This window comes from Perognathus longimembris, chromosome 25 (assembly GCF_023159225.1).
Source record: "Perognathus longimembris pacificus isolate PPM17 chromosome 25, ASM2315922v1, whole genome shotgun sequence".
Classification (NCBI taxonomy): Eukaryota; Metazoa; Chordata; class Mammalia; order Rodentia; family Heteromyidae; genus Perognathus; species Perognathus longimembris.
Window position 1 is genome coordinate 10,836,092 of NC_063185.1, and position 23,250 is coordinate 10,859,341.

Genomic DNA, 23,250 nt, shown 5'->3' on the forward strand with positions numbered 1-23,250 from the left:
TATTTTTAAATGTTTAAATAACCTTCAATCCCCAATCGATTGGGCAGAGAAACTCTTCTAAAAATGTAGATTGAAAATATTTTTAGGAAAAGACAATTAACAGCCCATCTGCATTTTAAGAGTGTTACAAGAAATTATTCTGCTTTAAGAGAATAACAAAAGATGCCAACATAGTACAAGGACATTAAAATGGTAAATGTGAAGGTAAATATAAAGGAATACATAGATTATATATGTAATTAATCTCTCTAAAATGATTTGTGGAAGGAAAACTTCTAACACCATCTTCCTGATCCACAATGCATAAAGTCTCAATATATAAACACATAAGTGTATTAAAACTAAGTATTGGGGCTGGGAATAAAGCAGTAGATTGCTTTCCTAGCATACATGAAACCCTGGGTTCGATTCCTCAGCACCATATACACAGAAAAAGCCAGAAATGGCGCTGTGGCTCAAGTGGTAGAATTCTAGCTTTGAGCAAAAAGAAGCCAGGAACCGTGCTCAGGCCCTGAGTCCCCAGGACTAACCCCTCCCCCCCAAAAAAGTGTATGGACTAAGCATATGAATCAATCAGTATTGTACTTGCTTGACAAAAGTGAGGGCCTGAGCTCAAAGAATTAATTCTACCAACAAAAAAAGTAAAAGGGCAATAGATTTAGGTTCTAAACGGAATTATTCCATTAAAAAGTAACTATATTATATGATGTCACATGCTGGTAACTGCCTTTGTTCTGTACATAAAATCTCTGATTACTTGTTTATGAAGCAAACTGTCAAACTACCAGACTAGATTATAGCTACCATATAATGGCCTTTTCAATGGAATATATTAGGCCTCACATACTTGTGAGTTTCACAGATTCAATGAAGCACTGAACCAAAATATTTGAAAAAGTATGGTACCCGTGTTACATGTGCAGTATTTGAAAAAACTGTCATTATCCTATGAAAAATGCAGTATAACAACTATTTACATAGGATTTGGACTGTAATAGATACGATAGGTGATTTACAATTTTATAGAAGAACGCCTAAAGGTGGTATTAGAGGTCATTTACAGTGTACAGAAGGATGTGTGCAGGTTACATGGAAGAACAATAAATATCAGGCGAGACAAACATAATGAACAGCAAAATGGTCACCAAAATAAAACCATATTAATGTCGTAATATAAATGTAGTAAATATATAAAGTACTGTCTGACTTGAACAAAAGAAAAAAAGGCTCAAAAACCCAATAAGCTCTCCAAAGAGACATACATTAAATATAGAGAAATAAAAACAAACATAAAGTTACCACAAGCAAAAATAATCTACCATTAATTACCACTGGAGAAATAATACACTTCTTACTAACTGATAGAACAACCAGGCAAAAAGTTAACAGGAACACACTCATGGATGTCATTATCTTAATGCAAACGCTATTCACAAAATACTGTGGTGTTCTATTTACCAAGACAGACACACTGAGAGCAAAAACAAATCTGAAGACAAACTCTGCAGAAATCAATATGAGAAATAAAGCTCTAAGTTATAAATACATTAAAGTTAAATAAATAACATATCTCTATGATCTGTGTACGAGTGAAATAAACACAGGGAATAAGAACAGATGCAGAAGAAATGTACTGTTATTGTGATTTATAGAGTATTAAAGGTAGCTACTTTCTTACCTCACTTTTGAAGTAAAAACAAATGCTTTTAATGTATGGTGTGTTCACATATATATTTTGGGAGGAGGGAGGAGCCATAGAACTCAGGGAAATAGGATGAACAAGCCCAGCACTAAAGCTCACTGGACAGTGATGGAAGTGAACTACACAATTCATGGGTGGAGAAGCAGGGAGGGAACAAGGAGAGAACAAGGGAAGGGAAGGGAAGATAGCGTATATGAAAGGAAATGTACTCATTACCAGACTCATATAATTGTAACCTCTGTACATAACCTCCATAACAATAAATGAAATTAATTATAAAACAATTCCTTCATTGTTTGTTGACTAAGCTATTTGCTTAGTGAAGAAAAATCTACCACAGTTAGAAGAACAGTTACAATTATCAGAAATAAAATACAACATGTAATTTGAAACATGAAATATTTGAAACGTGATTATAGGTTGAATATTAATTCGACATAAATATGTTCAGGTTAGAAAAAACAAGTGCTTCTGGCTCAGGACGGTTATCTCACTCTAGCCACGAAGGAGGCTGAAGTCTAAAAGCCAACCTGGGTAGACAACTCAAATTAAGCAGCTAATAAACAGGTTGGAGGCATGGCTCAAGTGACAGTGCCAACAGTGAATGAGGAAGCTGACTGAATGCGAGGCTGTGAGTTCAAGCAACAGCACTGACACAAGAAAGGCATGGTGGAGGCTGAGTTTCTAAGTTAGACACACACCAATGGTGGCAACACAGTAGTAAGTCCTCATCTCAGACAGAGAGTGAAAAGACAGTGAATGGAGGGGGGAGAGAAAGGGGAGCAAAGGGGCAGGGAAATGAAGAAGAGGGAACCAGAGAGGAGGGAAAAGAGTGAAAGGGAATGGAAGAAAGGGGGGGGGGTGGAGGGGAGGAAAGCTTCCTGACATTAGATTTGAGTTACTCCTAGGATAGGACACCAAAAGTGCCTGATCCAATACCAAGCAAGACTAAGTGCATACAATTAAAACTTTGTACAACACAGGCACAATCAACTAGGAAGAAAAAGCATGGCATGAGAAAAAACATTTGAATATAACTCTAAATAGATTAGTAACTAGAATGAATTAGGAAATGCAAAACAAAAATCCTACACACCCCCCATATGATTGTAAAATGGGAAAAAAGATGGAATGGCCTTTTCTAAAAAGAATATATAAAAATAGTTGATTAAAATAGAAAAAGAGGGGCTGGGGACATGGCCTAGTGGCAAGAGTGGTTGCCTCGTAAACATGAGGGCCTGGGTTCAATTCCCCAGCACCACATATACAGAAAATGGCCAGAAGTGGCACTGTGGCTCAAGTGGCAGAGTGCTAGCCTTGAGCAAAAAGAAGCCAGGGACAGTGCTCAGGCCCTGAGTCCAAGCCCCAGGACTGGCAAAAAAAAAAAAAAAAAGAAAGAAAAAGAAGTTCATATCAATAGTCATGAGAAAAATTCAAATCAAAATTACAATGACTGACATAACTACATTATTATTATTATTTTTTTGGCCAGTCTTGGGGCTTGAACTCAGGGCCTGGGCACTGTTGCTGAGTTTCTTTTGCTCAAGGCTAGCACTCTACCACTTAAACCACAGCACCACTTCCGGGTTTTTCTGTTTATGTGGTACTGAGAAAACGAACCCAGGGCTTCATGCATGCTAGACACGTACTCTACCACTAAGCCACATTCCCAGCCCTGAATAATTACTTTATACATGCTAGTATGGACATTGTTTTAAACAAAAACAATAAAAAAAAATCTTCCAAAGTCTAAAAGTTGCTAGGAAGGATGTGAAAACAAACGTGAACAGTGGTACATTTCTGGTAGGAATGTAAAACAAAGATGGTATGGAGAGTCCTAAAAGGAAGATAATTTTACAGTAGCGATGAGCCTTGAATACAATAAACATGGTATGATTTCCTTTACTGAGCTTCCAAGGATCAACAAACTCACAGAGCCAAAAAGTAAGATGGTTCTAGAGACTGGGGTAGAGAGGAAGAGGAGCTGCATATTGAATTATTATAAAGCTTCCTACAAGGAAGATGAAAAACAATGTAGATGGATAGAAGGGATGGAGGGACAACGAGGTGGCCCATACGTAGTATCAGTGAACTGTACATTTAAGCATGGTTTATATAGAGCCACACACCTATAAATCCCTGATCTTGGCTGCAAGCCAGCCTAGGCTAACATAACAAGTTCAAGAACAGCCAGGACTATGCAGCAACACCTGTTTTCAAAAGGAATAGGGAAGAACCAAATTTTTGATTCTGTGAATTTTATCACAGATATAAGTGACGTATGTATCTCTTTTTACTCCCGGAATAACAAGCAAATTAAAAGTGTTTTAAGGGGCTAGGGATATGGCCTAGTGGCAAGAGAGCTTGCCTCGTATACATGAGGCCCTGGGTTCAATTCCCCAGCACCATATATACAGAAAACGGCCAGAAGTGGCGCTGTGGCTCAAGTGGCCGAGTGCTAGCCTTGAGCAAAAGGAAGCCAGGGACAGTGCCCAGGCCCTGAGTCCAAGGCCCAGGACTGGCCAAAAAAAAGTGTTTTAAAACGAGTTAAAACAGTTTTTAGCTGGAAACATACACTGCAAATAGCATTAATAACACACACGGATGAAAGCTACAAATTATTACCATCTGTGCATTTTGCTTTTAGTTTTTGTATGATGACTGTTCAAATGTGTCATATATTCCTGGATTCTTTCTCCCAGTAGATTTCTAAGGATTTATATTGTCACACATGATGTTAGCTAGTTGTGACGTTCCTGAGAGATCAAAGTCTATTACTGAGCAAATGTCTGTTAGATTTTGCCACCAGTGATATTTCAAATATAAAAACCCTAGTCATTTTATTGTTGATTATCAAAATCAGCTTCTAGGGCTGGGGATATAGCCTAGTGGCAAGAGTGCCTGCCTCGGATACACGAGGCCCTAGGTTCGATTCCCCAGCACCACATATATGGAAAAACGGCCAGAAGGGGTGCTGTGGCTCAGGTGGCAGAGTGCTAGCCTTGAGCGGGAAGAAGCCAGAGACAGTGCTCAGGCCCTGAGTCCAAGGTCCAGGACTGGCCAAAAAAAAAAAAAAAGAATCTTAAAATTAAAATCAGCTTCTATCTTATAGTGGCAGTGAATGCAAATATTCAAATGGAGGAAGAAGAAATAAACAAAACTGTAATACCGTATCAAATGAGGTTAGAGCAGACAAAGACAACAGAATCAAAAACAGAGGGATTTTTAGAAAGACCATAGACCGTATCATCAAATATGTAGCCTAAGTTTCAAATAAGACAAAGACCATGAAGCAGTCCCAGAAGTACGCATGGAGAGTAACTTAGGTACATATAGCTGACTCAGTCCTCTAGAAACATTCGAAGGTATGTGTGACCACACTATTTCAGCAACTCTATCTAGTAAAACTTCATTAAGATAGTTGAATGTTACTCACGAGGATGTGATCTCTGACCAGTTGCTAGCGAACCTTCCATGAGAAGTCATCGCTCGGTGTCACTGAATCACATAACAAGTGTGACTATTTTCCCTTATCAGAAAAACTAGAAACAAACTGAAGCAAATCTGTAATCAATTTAGACCGAATGTGACATTTTATCATCTGCTAAATCTATAAGCCCTCTTTATCTGATTATGAACATGGTCCTGAAGCTGAATGTTTTTTTTTCTTCAATCTTGAACACCCTTAGGCTCATAAAATGGAATGTACAACATAGTGAGAAATAAAAAGCAGCTCACCAGAGATCTTTTCCTTCTTTCTTGCTGCTGACAATGAACAGAAGATTCTGGAAGCATGGCTGGGAGAGAAGGCAAATGAGGTAGTCAGGAAAGAACCTGTGTCATTTTACCCCAGATTTTCCTGCTCAAAACATTATATATATATAGGGCTGGGGATATGGCCTAGTGGCAAGAGAGCTTGCCTCGTATACATGAGGCCCTGGGTTCGATTCCCCAGCACCACATATACAGAAAACGGCCAGAAGTGGCGCTGTGGCTCAAGTGGCAGAGTGCTAGCCTTGAGCAAAAGGAAGCCAGAGACAGTGCTCAGGCCCTGAGTCCAAGGCCCAGGGCTGGCCAAAAAAGAAACAAACAAAAAAACAAAAAAAAAAAAATATATATATATATGGAAGTAGCATTGTGGCTCAAGTGGTAGAGTGCTAGCCTTGAGCTGAAGAGCTCAGGGACAGTGCCCAGGCCCAGAGTTCAAGCTCCACGACCAACAAAACGAACAAACAAAAAACATTATACATGGAGGCTGGGAATATGGCTTAGTGGTAGAGTGCTTGCCTAGCATGCACGAAGTTCCTGGGTTCAATTCCTCAGCACCACATATATAGAACAAGCTGGAAATGGACTGTGGCTCAGGTGGTAAGAGTGCTAGCCTTGAGCAAAAAGAAGCCAGGGACAGTGCTCCAGGGACAGAAGTGGTGCTGTGACTCAAGTGGTAGTGCTAGCCTTGAGCAAAAAGAAGCCAGGGACAGTCCAAGCTCCAGGACTGGCAAAACCAATCCAAACCAAACCAAAGTAAACCAAGAAACCCATTATACATGGGTTGGAAAAGCATAAAGCATAAAGCCTTTTTTTTTTTTTTTTTTTTTGCCAGTTATGGCAGTTGGACTCAGGGCCTGAGCATTGTCCCTGGCTTCTTTTTTTTTGCTCAAGGCTAACACTCTACCACTTGAGCCACAGCACCACTTCCAGCCTTTTCTATATATGTGGTGCTGAGGAATTGAACCCAGGGCTTCATGTATCTGAGGCAAGCACTCTACCACTAGGCCATATTCCCAGCCCAAGCATAAAGACTTCTTTTTTTTTTTTTTTTTTTTTTTGCCAGTCCTGGGCCTTGGACTCAGGGCCTGAGCACTGTCCCTGGCTTCTTTTTGCTCAAGGCTAGCACTCTACCACTTGAGTCACAGCACCACTTCTGGCCTTCTGGCCATTTTCTGTATATGTGGTGCTGGGGAATCGAACCCAGGGCTTCAAGTATACGAAGCAAGCACATTGGCACTAGGCCATATCCCCAGCCCCGCATAAAGACTTCTTATGGGAGAAGAATCTTTGTCTCAAGCAGAGTGTTTAAACTCTCTACTAAAGACGAATCCAGTTAATCAGTTGGCATATAGATATTATAAAAGCAATTCACTTCTATACATACAGAATTCATAAAAATGTTCACACAAAAATAATTGAAACAAAAAACCCACATCTTTCTAAAACTAGGTGTTACTGAAACACATTTAGGGATACATGAACTATTTTTCTATTAATGGAAAGTTATCCTAGGACTCCATTGAGCATTCGTGCTCTACCTCATTCATTTCTATATTTAAACGCCATGGAGAGTATGTATAACTCTGTATTTTTCACCCAAAGTTATACAGGAAAAGCATATATAGTGCATATTTCTTGTGCTATAATGTTTTAATGGTTGTCAAATGGCACATTTCCCTGTATCCAAATACTCAAGAGCACCCTTGTGCAATGACTTGCAATTAGCCATTTAACCTGCTTTGGCCAAAAGGACATGAGTAAAGATGATATAACAGTTTTGAGACCTCCCGAATGCTCACTCTCATAAGAAGTGAGCCAGTGTGCTGGAGATAAAGGGCCTAGTAAAGACATAACATAAAGTACTGGTTACAGGAGATACACAATCCCAACCAACCATCCTCAGGCAAAGAACCAGAAGATCAAAGTCTTATGTTACCTAATCAATATTAAAGGCTGGGAACGTGGCTTAGTAGTGGTCAAGTGCTTGCCTAGCATGCATGAAGCCCTGGATTCACTTCCTTAGTACCACATAACAAAAAAGCCACATGTGGCACTGTGGCTCAAGTGGTAGTGTGCTAGCCTTGAGCAAAAATAAGCTCAGGGACAGTGCTCAGGTCCTGTGTTCATCAAGCCCCAAGTGTGGCAAAAACAAAAACAATACCAACACAAAATGCTAAGCTGAGGCCACCCCAAAATGTAGATCCATGAAACTTTAAACAAATTAGATGGCTTTTAAGTATGTGCTTTTTCTTGTACTTGTTTATTGCATATGAAATGCTATTATCCAGTTCTGGGCTTTTTTTTTTTACACAATTATGTAGAATGGAAACTTAATATAAAATATAACCTTTTACAGTGACATGTACAAAAATGAAAATCTATTCTGTAGACTTCAGTGAGCTTGTTTTTGCTAGGAAAGACATATAAATCTTTTGAAAGCAATGGGTGAACATTACTACTGGGTTCTCTACATCACAAGAATGTTCTCATACTTACATTAGTGACTGAACTTCCCTCCTTAAATGTTTAAAGTTTTCTAGAAATATAATCTGTGTATCAAGAGTATTGTAACTGAGCTCTTGTGGCTCATGGCTGTAGTCCTAGCTACTCACAGTCTGATATCTGAAGATCGCAGATTGAAGCCAGCTGGGATAGGAAAGTCGTGGAAACTCTGATCTCCAATAAACTACCCAAAATAGCTGGAAGTGGAGATGTGGCTTAAATGGTAGAACATAAGCCTGGAGCTACAGAAACTCAGGGTCAGTGCCTAGACCTTGAGCTTCCCACACAAAAATGGGGTATTGTATTGTATTCAAATTACCAACTGTTTTGGCATACATGTTTAGGCAGTCTCTCTCATTTTAAGTGATGTAAATTAAGCTCAGTATTATAGTGGAGAGGTTTGTTGTTGTTTTTGTCAGTCCTGGGGCTTGGACTCGGGGCATAAGCACTGTCCCTGGTTTTTTGCTCAAGGCTAGCACTCTAACACTTGAGTCACAGCACCACTTCCAGCTTTTTCTATATATGTGAGGCTGAGGAATGGAACCCAGGGCTTCATGCATGCTAGGCAAGCACTCTACTGCTAAGCCACATTCCCAGCCCTATGGTGGAGAAATTGTAATTTGTCAAGAACAGATAAATAGCAGAGGAAAAATACAGGATCTGAAGGATGTGGACTTGCCTCTCCTCTCTTGGCCCTGATCCTTTTATGTATCTAAAGATGGAATATGAAGGCTTGATTCCTGCCTTACTGCCCAAGCTCAAGCGAAACAACAGGCTTGACCACATGCCCATTCCCAGGCAGCTGGGAGCACACGCGGGCTAGGGGCTGGGTTATAAAGGCAAATACCACATGGTCAAGCCTGCCACACACAGGTGGCCAATGGAGTTACAATCTGTCTTATAGCAACTGTTTGAACCAACCTATCATTTTAGTTAGAACTGGCGCATGAATTTGGCGGGGCTCTCATGATGCAGGCAGATACGCCTACTCATGGGAGGGCACAGGTTTAACTTTAAACGTTCCACAACTCAGGTGGTCAAGCAGTTTACACAATCACATCACAGCAAAGGGGAACTTCCCTGGATAGGGTGGGGGAGATCTTAGTGAAGATGGAGTCAGCTTCTGCTCTTTAATCTGAGATGGAGTCAATCTGACACCCCTCAACAGCCAATGATGGCGCTGGCCAGATCTGACCTCCATATTACAATGCTTCTGTTTACTTCCATTCCCAAAAAGAATTTCCTAAGTGAAATAATATTCCTTTGAGCAGATCGAGACAAAACGGGTCACACTAGCTAAAACTTCAGGCTATGTAACACCTATAAATCAACCTTGAGCAAGATACAGTACCACAAGTTTTCTTCTGTGATTTTTCTTATAAGACAAAATGTCCCTGGCCAACACTTCCTGACCTGCCAGGAAGAACCAATGTGTTAGAGCTAACATCAACAGATCCATAGTTGAAACATTTGGAATAAGGTTGAGAGATCACATACTAGAAATGACAGGGGGAAGAGGCTTAATAAATTAGTGAGAACAGGATTAGGGATTAGTATATAGACTATAGATAGTTCAGTTCTTGTAGGGAGCCAACAGCAAAGTTCATCCTGACCTCTGGCTATGTTGTTTTCTCAAGGAATGTGCAAGGATATGGCTTACCTAAAAAGACAGCACAAGAGTCTGGTCTATGTTAACTGTTCAACCTTATTTTGTCTTTACTGTCACCTGTTATTGCCGACTTCAAGGCTTTCTTGTTTTCTTAAACTTTAGTAACACTATGCTATTCCCTGGTTCCTAAACTGCAGATAAGCTGGAAGTTATCCTCGTCCCCTCAATCAGGATTCCCTTTCGCTGCTGGCTGGCTCCGGCAAGTGGCAACTGAACAGGGAAGTTCTGACAGTTATCCCTCCACCCCAAACCAGAGCCTTATGTCCCCTCTGATAACTAGGCTCTGGCTGATTTCTTAGCCCAGATCATTTCCCCTCCTAAAAGTTGGTCTAAACCTTCCAACTGCACCAAGTGATTAACACTGTTGGAGGAAAGAGTACTAAGTGAATCTAGCGCTCTGGGAAGTAGAACCATTGATTGGTTAATGCAAGAAAGCTGAAAACATCTTCCCCTTCCTGTGCTTTTTCTGCCCCTGCTCTTTATGGCTTGTGAAGAGTTGACAAGGTCTGTCCTTTTAGGAGGGAGGTTCCTATTCATAGGGTGCACTCTCCAAAACACTGCTAGGCTTCATTCCTAAAAATACAGGACCAGCACACACTACTCACGATACCCCAGGTAGAACTGTCTCTAGAATCAAGGTCGTGTACAAACACGTGTGAACTCAAGCCAGGAATGCTGAGAAGGCTAAGAGGCAGGAGCAGAGCAGAGACACCTCTAGGAGAAACACCCCAGAAAACTGCAATATAAGAGGAGCCAAGGCAGGGACACACTTCACAATTTCACGAGAATTGTTACCGTGATCATCTTTTTTTTTTTAAATGCCAGTCCAGGGGCTTGAACTCAGGTCCTGAGCACCGCCCCTGGCTTCCTTTTGCTTAAGGCTAGCCCTCTACCACTTGGGCCGCCGTGCCACTTCCGGCTTTTTCTATATATGTGGTGCTGAGGAACCGAACCCAGGGCTTCAGGTGTACTAGGCCAGCACTCTACCGCCTAAGCCATATTCCCAGCCCACCATGCTTACCTTACAGCAAAGTGGATCGAGTCACAAGGGTCAGCAGCAGAACCTCTGGGTCCCCGGCTCCCCTAGACTGGAGATCCAAACGACTACTTCTGGGAGCTTCGGGAGCCAGTGTCCGGCATCTGGAAGGCATCACAGGGGCTTATGGCAGCACAAACTCATGAACCCCGAAACCAATCCGCAACTCCAAGCTGGAGGAGCACGTGGAGGGCAGGCACCGGTGGCGCGCCCAGCTCGCGGTTCCTACCTGGCACGGGATCCGCAGCCTGGGATTCCTTCAAGTTACAGCTCCCGAGGCCCACCGAAGAGAAGGCTGGGCGCCTGCCTCGGGGCTCCACGCTGTGCCAAGCGCACTTCAGAGAACTCCCAGCCGCCAGGCGAAAGGAGAGAAGCCGGAAATCGTGGACTGAAAGTACCCACAGTGGGCGGGGATGCGCATGCGCACAAGGAGCCGCCGCCGCCGCCGCCGCCGCCGCCGCCGCCGCCGCCGCCGCCGCCGCCGCCGCCGCCGCCGCCGCCGCCGCCGCCGCCGCCGCCGCCGCCGCCGCCGCCGCCGCCGCCGCCGCCGCCGCCGCCGCCGCCGCCGCCGCCGCCGCCGGCCGCCGCCGCCGAACAAACCAACAAAAAACCAAGCCGCACTTTCAAAGGGTCTGCGCTCCAATGGAGACTACAACTCCCACAATGCGCTGCGCCGCCCTGGAGGCAGTGGGCTGCTAAGGGGTTTCCACCAGTGCTGCACCCTAGAACCCTGGAATTCGTGCACGCATGGGGGAGCTAAGGTGAGTTTATTCTTCAGAAATCACTGTTGGCCTCCTGAAACACGGTGAGACCAGCCGGAAAGTGGAAATGCATTGGGGGCATTGGATAAATAGGCTTTTTAACTCTTACTTCCAATCATGCCTCTGAGGCCCTGAGACAACGTTGGTTTTGTTCTTTTTCTTTTTTTTTGTTCAACAGATACTATTGAATGTCCCATTGACTGTAAAGTATGTCTCTGGTGTGCCTTACATTTTTGAATAGCTCCCCTCTCACTTTAAAAGAGGTTATTCGCAGCCACTAAACTGATGCTTGGATTATTTCCCCCTGCTCTAATGTATCCACTGGAATAAAACAGCAGGATTGTGACAGCATAATCCTTGTGTCAACTTAGATTTCTCAAAATCTAATAGTTAATTCCCCAGAAATTCCCAGCTTCCGTATATGAAACACTAAGGAGTGTTTGGTTATTTGTTTCTGAATTTCACCTTTCGTTTAAGGGTGTTTTTTGCTTTCTGCAATTGGTCCTGTAGCTTGAACTCAGAGCTTGGGCACTGTCTGTCAGCATTTGCTGTGCTCTGCTTGCCTTTCCTTTAATAATTTCTTCAGCTAGCTAGTGAAAAGTTTCCTTACAGGGATGTCTTAGGGAATAGTACTTCACCTCCATTGCTCTTCAAAGGGTTGGTGGTTTGGGGGGGATCAGGGTGAATATGGGTGGGAGCAGAGGAGTGAAGTTTAGGGTAGGTCTACCTTGATGTGAAGTTTGATGGCTTGCCCCATAACCATCCTTTTTTGTTTTTCCATTTTCCATGCCCTACTGTGTTGTGAATTCCTACCTCTTCTCCCATCCTATAAATTCCTCTCATAACTCTAGACTACATATCTAGGCAATCTCAGACTTGTCTTTCAAGACTATCCATTAGACTGTGGAATAAGTCTTTGGTTTCCCTCCCTCATATCAGATATCCTATGCTTCACTCTTAAAGGTTTACTGTGATCTTTGATGATCCTCTATATACAACACCATTGGAAAGGATTAGGTAGGAAACTTTCATGCGTGATATTCAGTCCTCTAGTATATGGGTTCTCCAGGTCTCTTTTTGTGGACCTGAGCTGTTATTCCTCATGAAAATGGAGATCATAGGGTATGTTTTGATGTATAGATTTCAACTTGAGAGCACCTCTAACAATATAAAGGAAAATATAACAATTTCCTTCTGTAAAAGTTAAAAGTAAATTCCTGAGAGGCAAGGAGATAAGGATTAGGTAAAACCACGTGCTTCCAAGACTAGCTGTGTAGTGTAGTTTTCATTGTTCAAGGGCACATTTTTGATAGATTCATTAGTTTTATTTTTCATACTAGTGTTAAATACAACTGACTCCCTACATTATTTCAAATTATGTATTGCTCACAGATGTAAGTCCAATTATGTTTTACACAAATATTATATCCTGTTGCTTCATTGAACTCAGTTATTGGCTATATTAATTTTTAGTGAATTCTGATTTTGTAAATAAAAGATGTTAGCTTTGGGAGCTAATGGCTGGTGACTGTAATCCTAGCTACTCAAGAGGCTGACTTCTGAGGATTGCAGCTGGAAGCTAATCTGGGCAGGGAAGTCATGAGACCCTTATTTCCAATTAACCATAAAAAAAAAAGCCAGAAGTGGAGCTGCAGTTCAACTGGTAGAGCTCCAGCTTTGAGTGAAAAAGCTCAGAAACAGCGCAGAGTCCCTGAGTTCAAGCCCCAGGACAGCACAAATACAAAGATAATGTTATCTGCACATAAGGATAATTATACTCCTTCTGATCTACATAGATACTCATGTTTCAATTGTCAAATTGACCGTGCTAGCAACACAAGTACAGTGCAACTTAAAAGTGCTGAGAGTAGATATATTCATCGTGTTGCTGATCTTAGGATATAAATACACGTGGTTTCACCATTATAAGTGGAATATTGGCTATATACTTTTTATGTGTACATTTTTTACTCAGGTACCCTTACCATTTTCCCTACTTCTAGCACTGGACACATTATCCAACATAGACTATATTTCCTGTATGTTGTTATCACTATTTTTTTAGTACTTTCAAGTCCAGTAAGTCTGGTATCTGGCACAACAGCCACCTTTTTCTCTAGTTGTCACACTGTCTCTTTGCATATGTAATAACTTTTAAGAAAAACGGAACATTAAAAATGACACAGTGTAGCACCTGTGGACAGGACTTGTTTATTTCTTTAGTTACTTAAAGACTATTGTGGAGAATTCTGCTTTTCTACAGAGCTGTTCCAAGGGCCAAACCTGAGCACACACACAGGCTCCTCAGGGTTTGCCTAGCAAGGTGCTACTTCTATTGCTCTCACTACACTGAGAAATGCCACTAACACTAGCTGATTGCTGTCTTGTTTGTGGGAGGAAAATGGGAGCTAGGAAGATGAGAGCTACCTGGCAGGCAGACATCCCTACAATTCCAGCTATGGGGAAGAGAGGCCTCTGTGCCTGTTTCCCACTGCTCTGTGGACTTTGTTCCTCGGAGAGAGAGGATAGAAGTGGTTAGGTTAAGTGGAAGCACTTAAGTGTTCTTTTTTGTTTTAAATTATGTTCTTTAAATAAAAAAAAGTTCTTGAAAACTTGGAAGTTATTACAAAGCTTTAGTGTTTTCTTTGCTATATGCCATTAGGAAGCTTCCAGACTGTAAATGGTACATGTGGTATTTTATAAATATTGGGGTATATCTCATGTATCTCATAAACCCCACAACTACTATTATTAACCTACTATTGCCCATTTTGATTCTTCCCTAACTGGGAAGTGCAGGTTTGAGTCATTCCAGGGTCAACAAGTCTGAGGACCTTCATAACCCGGAGCCTCCTGCAGGTATAATGGCTGCTTACCTCTTGCTACTCTGAGATAGGCTTCCTGGCCTGTCTTTTCAATGTGTCTGTTCTTCCTCTAGGGCTGGAATGGTACATGGCATTGAATGGAAGATGTATCCATATGGGTTGAGTAAATGTTTGAAATGATATTACTTAATTGGAAACTTGGAGGTTTAGTGGAAATGGAGACCGACAGAATCGGAATAATTGTTTTCTGAGGTCCTAATGGAATCATCTGTTTTATGTACAATTTTTTTTCCAGTTACAATTTAAAGAAATAGTTCTATCCTGATTGGTCAGATCAATCAATGGAGCAAGATGAAGAAACCCAAAGTACATGCCAGCACATAAGTAGTTTGATGCTAACAGTGGCATCTCAGATTAGAAAAGAATAAGCAGGGCCTGCAAAGAGTGACGTTAGTCCATCCCCAGTCTGCAATGTCTGATCCCCCCTGACCTCTGCTGGAGGTGCCATGCTGTGCTGATAGCAGGCTGATGGGCAGCAGAGGTCTTTTGTGGGCTGTTTCCTCCTGGTCCAAGATGCCTGCAGGGCCTGGCTGGTACATGGCCCTCCCTCTCCTCACTGGGCGTTTCCTAACAGGATCCCAAGTAACTTACACCAGTGAAGATTAATCTCGGGGGCTGGGAATATGGCCTAGTGGTAAAGTGCTTTCCTCGTATGCATGAAGCCCTGGGTTCAATTCCTCAGCACCACATATATAGAAAACAGCCAGAGGTGGTGCTGTGGCTCAAGTGGCAGAGTGCTAGCCTTGAGCATGAAGAAGCCAGGGAGAGTGTGCAGGCCCTGATTTCAAGCCCCAGGACTGGCAAAAAAACAAAACAAAACAAAACAAAGATGGATCTCGATGACAAACTTTTGACAAGAAACGTTTAATTTAGACTGAGAACTACAAAGCAATTGCTTGGGTTGCCTCAGAACTCATATACAAAGTCAACCAAAAGAAAGCTGGCTGTGGGATGCCCAAGACAGTGATCTTGTCAAAGGGATCAGATCTTTGCAATGTGGACTTCCTACGAAGACGTCTGAGATCCAGAAACCTGAAAGAAAGGAAATTAAAATGAACTTGAGGGAGGTGGACAGAAAACAGAGGTTAGGGTTAGATGTGTTACAAAGAAGCAGGAAAGAAAACATGAAGTTAACATTTTGATAATGGACAGATGGCCTAGGGGTGTGCAGAGACAAAGCTATGAGAGTGCTCAAGGGAGTGCAAGGGGACTTTGGGTGGTCCCTGGGGGTCTAGGGAAAATCCTGTGATATTAGCTCAACATCCCAGCTTCTGTCCCTCCCAGAGACGTTAGGGTGCATCCTTCCAGGTTAATGTCAGGAAAATACCAGAGCTCACCTGTCATCCTATTCTCTAGGACCTTTGTCCTTTATATCAGGGTCAAGAGGGCCATAGCACTGGAGCTTCTTGGCTGAATGCTTAGCTCTCTGGAGAGCAGACTCTTCAGACTTTGGGTGGATTCACTGCCCCTGGTGATGGCGCTCCAAAGATATCAGAATCCCTGTAACACAGATCATAATTTGTTTGTGTACTTTACACAACATCATTCCTTGAACTGTTACTGGAAATCTGAAAATAATCTAATTTAGAATTGAAATCTTCAATACAAAGGCAGAAATCTTCTAAAGCCTAAGTTTGGAAATTACTACAGGATGAACTTTGTGGAAGGACCTTCCACTTTCTGAAAAATTACATAACTTTGACTTTCTGAAAAATTATATAACTCATTATATAAAAATTATATAACCCGGGCTGGGGATATGGCCTAGTGGCAAGAGTGCTTGCCTCTTGTACATGAAGCCCTGGGTTCAATTCCCCAGCACCACATACACAGAAAATGGCCAGAAGTGGCGCTGTGGCTCAAGTGGCAGACTGCTAGCCTTGAGCAAAAAGAAGCCAGGGACAGTGCTCAGGCTCTGAGTCCAAGCCCCAGGACTGCCCCCCCCCCCCCCAAAAAAAAATTATATAACCCCAGTGTTAGCAGCTGGGTGATATGTATCCAAGTCATGGTTCACTCTTTCTCTTAGGACCCAGGAGCTTTTACAGTGAGCTAAAACCACCTATCTTGTCGTTTACCCCTGAAAGTTGCCTTTAAATGAGGTGTAGTCATTAAGAGGAGAACAACAAAAGTGCTGCTACACACGTATAAAGATCAGAGTAAAAAGAGTGCTTTTCCTACATCTATGGGCCCACACCAGCAGAACATTGTTTCCAAGTTCAGATATATGGTAGAAAAACTAGTTGTGCCTAGCAGATTGCCTCTCTCACAGATTAATTCCCCAAACTGAACATGAAACTTCTGACTTGATGTGTGTCCCAACTTTTTTTTTTTTTTTTGGCCATTCCTGAGCCTTGGACTCAGGGCCTGAGCACCATCCCTGGCTTCTTCCCGCTCAAGGCCAGCACTCTGCCACCTGAGCCACAGCACCCCTTCTGGCCGTTTTCCATATATGTGGTGCTGGGGAATCGAACCGAGAGCTTCATGTGTAGGAGGCAAGCGCTCTTGCCACTAGGCCATATTCCCAGCCCCGTGTCCCAACTTTTGGGACAGATCTCTTCAAAGAGGAGAGGCATGGGGAAGGGACTCATGTTTTTGAACCTAGTGTGTGAGACTTGCAAAATGAATATGCAAATTATTATACCCAACAAATTGAAGTCCTCACTGGTCTTCTGTGGTCTTAAATGGTCACAATTTGATCATTTCATTCCTTATGCTGCACTTATAAACTATACAGAAATATTTTAGCCAAATTTTGTGTTGGGGTCTCTCTTCTAAGTCATCATTCCAGAATTTACAGATGTCTAATAATCCCATTAGTGTGTGCCAAATTAATTCCATTAGCTAAGACAAGTATAGGCATTCTCAGTGGGCCTGTGTTTTGTCCTTCAGTGTACTAGCTTTTGTATGTGGATTATTAGTATCACTATGTGAGCTTTGCCACTTGGAAAACTGAGGCAACAAACCAAACTCCAGGCATAGCTCTGGTGATACCTGGATGATAGAATGTATATGCAGTATGTGTAAAGGTGTGTTTGTGATGGTGCATTTTTTTCTTTTTTTTTTTTGGCCAGTCCTGGGGCTTGGACTCAGGACCTGAGCACTGTCCCTGGCTTCTTTTTGCTCAAGGCTAGCACTCTGCCACTTGAGTCACAGCACCACTTCTGGCCATTTTCTGTATATGTGGTGCTGGGGAATCGAACCCAGGGCCTCATATATATGAGGCAGGCACTCTTGCCACTAGGCCATATCCCCAGCCCGCATTTTTTCTTTAGGAAGCTATTGAGGTACTTTTGCTGTGTAAGATTCAACTATATGCTAAGAAAAACCATACACAAATACATATTCCTATATAGGTTTACAATCACCAAGCACAAAATGACATCAGTGCCTCAGCAGTCCTCAAGTATACAATCTCAAATAAACACACAGGGACCAGCACAACCAAAAAGGGAGGAGTGGCACTGTGTCTCCAGGTATAGACCATCACATTGAGTGGAAAATGTCAAGGATGCTGAGACCCGGCTCAAAGTCAGGCCAGGCAGAGAAACCATTGAAACTCTCATCCCCAAAGTTCACAAGCAAAAATCCAGGCTGGAGTATAGCTCTGGTCATCAAAATTCTAGCTGAGCAAGCAAGCTGAGGCAAAGCTTGAAGCCCTGAGTTCAAACTGTGCTCTGTGGAAGATGTTCCCTAGTCACTGGTAAGTCTCTTAATTCAGGTCTTCACACTTCTCCATGGTAAGTCTCTTAATTCAGGTCTTCACACTTCTCCATCCTTCCTTCTTGGTAATAACCAATGATCTTTTCCAATCCTGTTCCAAGAAGATGCTTTCAAGCTCATCGCAAGGATTTGCCCAACAAGAGAAACGTGTTTGAGGGAGAACTTTATCAGTAATAATAGTAACATATAACTTTAAATGCTAACTTAATATTGATACGATTTTTTGGAGCCCCTATGTGGGTTAGATATTAAAGCCAAATTCTTGATGTCATTACTAATCCGTAATGATTGTAATTTGCCAATAAAAATGTTCTCTGGGGAAAGAAAAAGAGTGCTTACAGTATCATGAAAATAAAGTTGTTGAATTAGACAAATACAGTGAGGACTTCCGGCGAGCTGGCATACACTGGCTCTTGCTCTGCAGTTCTCAGAGCTGGTTAGGAGTAATTAGGAGCATATCAGATGAGTGACTTGCCTAGCACTCACTACCTAAGTCCATTCAGGCCCCCGGCCTTGCTTCAGGGCTGAGTACTGACATAACAAATACAGAACAAGCTTCAGACCATCCCTGAATTTCAGGCTCATGCCTGTAATCCTAGCTACTCAGGAGACCGATATCTGAGGGTCATGGTTTGAAGGCAGCCTGGGCAGCAAAGTCTAGGAGAGTCTTACCTCCACTTAGCCACAAAAGTCACAATGGGAGGGAAAAACTGGAAGAGAACAAGGGAAGGGGTGACATTGTCCAAAAGGAATGTGCCCTTTACCTGACCTATGTAACTGTAACCCCTCTGTACATCACCTTTCTAATAATTTTTCTTTTTTTTTGCCAGTCCTGGGCTTGGACTCAGGGCCTGAGCACTGTCCCTGGCTTCTTTTTGCTCAAGGCTAGCACTCTGCCCCTTGAGCCACAGTGCCACTTCTGGCCGTTTTCTATATATGTGGTGCTGGGGAGTCGAACCCAGGGCTTCATGTATATGAGGCAAGCACTCTTGCCACTAGGCCATATTCCCAGCCCTCTAATAATTTTTTAAAAAAAGAAATGAGTTGTTACTAAGCTCAGTGGCTCACCTCTGCAATCTTAGCTCCTCAAGAGATTGAGATCCTCTCTGTAATTCAGTTTGATAATAATAAAAAAATATATATATATATAGATTAAGATCTGAGGATCACAGCTTTGAAGCCAGCCTGGACAGGAAAACTTTTGAGACTTTTATCTCCAATTAACTACCAAAAATATCTATCTGGAAATGGAGCTGTGGCTCCAGTGGTAAAGCACTAGCCTTGCGGGAAAAATAAAATAAACCCCAGGAAGAGTACCCAGGTTACGAGTTCAAGCACCCGAATTAAAAAAAATATGAACTTCGTTTATTTGTCACTCGATGCCATTGCATGTGTGCACAACCATCTTCACTCCTTGGCTATTCTACACCTGCACATTGCTTTATCTTCTCACCATGGCAGAGTCCCCTGCATTCCCTCTGCTCTGAACCACGTTGACAGCAGTATTTCACCTGAGGAGGCAAGGAGGAAGATCGGCAAGGCCTTGGAAGGAGGGAAAGTGGGAGAAGTGGTCTCTGATGACAGGGAGACCCTGCAGCTCATGCCCAGGGCCCAGGTCAGTGTTGTTGTGATAGGTGGCCCTGGTCTTGGTGCTGAGCGACCCGGGACACGAAGAGGAGGTGTCAGCACCTACTGGGGTAGTTGAGACCACCCTGACACAAGCCAGCCACCCTTCCTCTCACTTCCCCAGTGTGGAGTTGCGGGACCTGCCTGGCATGGGGACTCAGGCTCAAAGCAAGGACAGCTGTCTGTGCCACTTTGACCTTTTCACCGTTACTGCACCTGAGCCGGTAGGCACACCGGTAGGCACAAGTCACGTGGTGCTTGTGAAAACCATTGAGGGGATGGAGAAAAGCGCTTCTGTGTCACCTGGACCAAGCCAGACAGAGATCTCCACACAAGTTCCCTTTAAAAGACCCAGCTTCTGTACAGTGTCCTAGAGAACACACAGGAGAATCTCCAGGAGGAGGGGGTGTGTATATCCCCCACATTCCTTAACCTGGACCCCTTCACTGCATGACTTCCCAAAGCTTAGGGTGCTGTGGTCTCCAAGAGACCTTGGCCCACATCTGCAAGGAGAGGACTGGAGATAAAATGGCCTACCTGCAAAGGGGAATAGCCCCCGAGGGCCTCCGTGACATTTCAGGTCACGTGGGAGAGCTTGTGAAAGCCTACCAATTCCTCTGGTGGGGCTGGTGAATCACTGCAGCAGGTGGCACAGAGGGTGGGAAGGCCAGTTGAAGAGCACATGCATCCCATCAAGTCCCCAAGATGTGCAGCTCCACCATCAAGAAGGATGGACATCATGGTGGATATATTGTATGACAGCCTTTTGCTTGTGGACAGAGTCTTAGCTACATGCTTAGCTACGGTAGCTCTGCTGTCTATTACCACAGGTGCATGGAACAGAGATGGATACTTGATTTAGTTGTTGGCAACACAAATAATCCTGAGACCTTGAAATACATCATCTGATTGTGTGCATATGTTGTGTTGTGTTGGGGGTGGTGGTGCTTGGTCCAGGGCTTGAACTTGGTGCCTGGGCACTGCCCCTGGGCTTCTTTTGCTCAAGGCTTGCCACTTAAGCCACAGCTCCACTTTTGTTTGTTTGTTGTTGTTGTTTGATAGTTTATTGGAGATAGTCTCATGGGTGGTTAATTACAAGGTAAAAACTGTTTAATTAGGAGGTGAAATGGTCTTAAGTATGATGTATTATGCAAATGCAATAAATAAAAATGGGAGGCAAAAAGACACTTTACTACAAGGACTATATAGGAAGTTTTATGAAAACCTGGGAAATTGCATCTACAAGTGTGTGCTTAGCGACTTGAAGCATCAGTGCTAAATTTCTTCTACAAAGGTATTTAGTTATTTCTGCTTAAATGCTTAAATGTGCAATCAGTGTTTCTCATGAACTGTGTATTGGGGTCTGCTTGAAATAGAAATGCTTTCTTTTTTGTAGGTATCCATGGTCACCTTCCCTGTGTGAACTCAAATGGATATGCTTGCTGCTGAGTCCAAGTGCTGCTGAGTCTTAGGACCCCTGCTCCCCACTGATTTTCTTTTTCTCTACATTTGCCTCTGTACTTTCTACTTTTGTTTGGCTCAGTATCCCATCTCACTGCCTCGGGTTGCAGTTAGCCACAAGTGTTCTTCAGCTACTACAACAACAACGAATCTCATGGACTTTCTTAGATAGCTTCAAGCCACGATCCTCAGATCTCAGCCTTCTGAGTGGCTAGGATTACAGGTGTGAGGCACCTGAGCCCGGCACTCACCTTTAGATATGGTGTCAGTGGATCCTTCTCAGGTAATGTCGCAGTCCTCCTCGGCTCTGCATTGCCAATGGCTCCTGAGTGCTGAATCCCACGTAACTTGCCCATAAAGCTTGCTCTTTAATCTCTCCTCAGCTGACACAAATGACCACCTATATCTTTTTTTTTTTTTTTTGGCCAGTCCTGGGCCTTGGACTCGGGGTCTGAGCACTGTCCCTGGCTTCCTTTTGCTCAAGGCTAGCACTCTGCCACTTGAGCCCCACTTGAGCCACAGCGCCACTTCTGGCCGTTTTCTGTATATGTGGTGCTGGGGAATCGAACCCAGGGCCTCATGTATACGAGGCAAGTTCTCTTGCCACTAGGCCATATCCCCAGCCCCTGACCACCTATATCTAAAAAACCTATGGGAGAGCTAGGAATATGGCCTAGTGGTAAAGTGCTCGCCTCGTAAAAAGCCTATGGGAGATGAGTTCAGGAATCACCTGGTCATTGCCCAAATGTTTTGGGTTTTTTGTTTTATTTTTCATACATCAAGAAGGGTGTACAACTGGTGCCAAAACTGGACTTGCAAGTTTTTTTTTTAAATTCATGGTTAGCAGGCTCAACTACTTGAGCCACAGATCAACTTCTGCCTCTCCCTTCCCTCCACACCTCCCCGGTTTGGGTGGATAATAGAACATAAGAGTCCTAGGAGAAGCCAAGGGCACTACACAGTATCCAGAAATTGGAGGATTGTGATTCAAAGGCAGCCTGGGCAGGACATCCAGGAGCCTCTTACCTCCCACCCACTAATCAGCAAAAATCCACAAGTGTAGTTGTGGTAGCTGAAGTGGTACAGCCCAGCCAAGCTTAAAAAACAACAACAACAACAACCAAACAAGCTAAGGAAAAAACACACAGATCTAGCACTAAGACCACTCAAAACATAAATAAGTAAAAATCAGAGTGGAAGAGAAGCACTAAGAGTCAATTGAAACAAAATGATGTGCTCGCTTCAGCAGCACCTATACTAAAATTGGAACGATACAGAGATTTGCATGGCCCCTGTGCAAGGATGACACACAAGTTCGTGAAGCCTTCCATATTTCTTAAGTTTATTGGAACTAGGGAAGGGAAAGAGAACATGAAAATGGAGAGACAAAGGGTAAAATGTGAACCAATGCAACAGCAATACTTATAAAACTATATGTTGTAATCCAACTGTACAACTTATGGGGGGGAGAATTAGGAATGGGAGGAGGGAGGAAAATTAGGGAGGAGGTCATAAGTTTGATAAGAAATGTACTCACTGCCTTACATGTGAAACTGTAATCCCTCTGTACATCACTTTGACAATAAAGAAATGAATGAATGATAAAATGAACAAAATGCTGGTGGCTAACACTTGTAATTCTTTTTATTTCTGAATAATTATTGTCAAAGTGATATACAGAGGTTAGTTTCATATGTAAGGCAGTCGGTACATTTTTTGTACAGTTCACAATTGTAATTTTAGCTACTCAAAGGACTGGAATTGAGGATCACTTTTCAAAGCCATCCAGGACAGGAAAGCCCACTTCACATTTGTGATTGTGTGTGTGTGTGCGTGTGTGTGTGCAGATCTGGGTTATGAATTCAGGGATTGAACTAGAGCTTTCTGCTCAAAGGTGGCTCTCTACCACTTCTGGTCTCTTGGAGGTTAATTGGATGAGAGTCTCATGGACTTTTCCTACCAGCTGACATTTAATCAAGATCAGCACAATTCAGGACCCTGTGGTAGCATAGCCTAACATAGGACTCTTATCTGCTAACACACACACACACACACACACACACACACACACACACACCCCTTCAGCAAGACTGGCCAGGCCCTAAATATAAACTGGA

The 23,250-nt window shown here is 43.0% G+C and overlaps 1 protein-coding gene, 1 long non-coding RNA gene and 1 other non-coding gene across 3 annotated transcripts in view; 2 read left to right on the forward strand and 1 right to left on the reverse strand.

Annotated features, from left to right (window-relative positions):
- LOC125341794 (zinc finger protein 782-like) overlaps positions 1–5,566 on the reverse strand; it is a 69,812-nt gene extending 64,246 nt beyond the window's left edge. The window contains exon 1 of the mRNA XM_048333880.1: positions 5,441–5,566. Within this exon, the coding sequence (XP_048189837.1) occupies positions 5,441–5,497 (57 nt within the window). The 5' untranslated portion in view covers positions 5,498–5,566. The remainder of the gene's footprint in view (positions 1–5,440) is intronic.
- Positions 5,567–13,374: 7,808 nt separating this feature from the next.
- On the forward strand, positions 13,375–15,947 carry LOC125342223. Its single transcript, XR_007209176.1, has 3 exons — positions 13,375–13,985; positions 15,390–15,393; positions 15,937–15,947. It is a non-coding gene; the product is annotated as an uncharacterized LOC125342223 (long non-coding RNA).
- A 6,419-nt stretch (positions 15,948–22,366) lies between these two features.
- LOC125342247 lies at positions 22,367–22,470 on the forward strand. The gene has a single exon (XR_007209185.1). It is a non-coding gene; the product is annotated as a U6 spliceosomal RNA (small nuclear RNA).
- Positions 22,471–23,250: the final 780 nt, after the last annotated feature.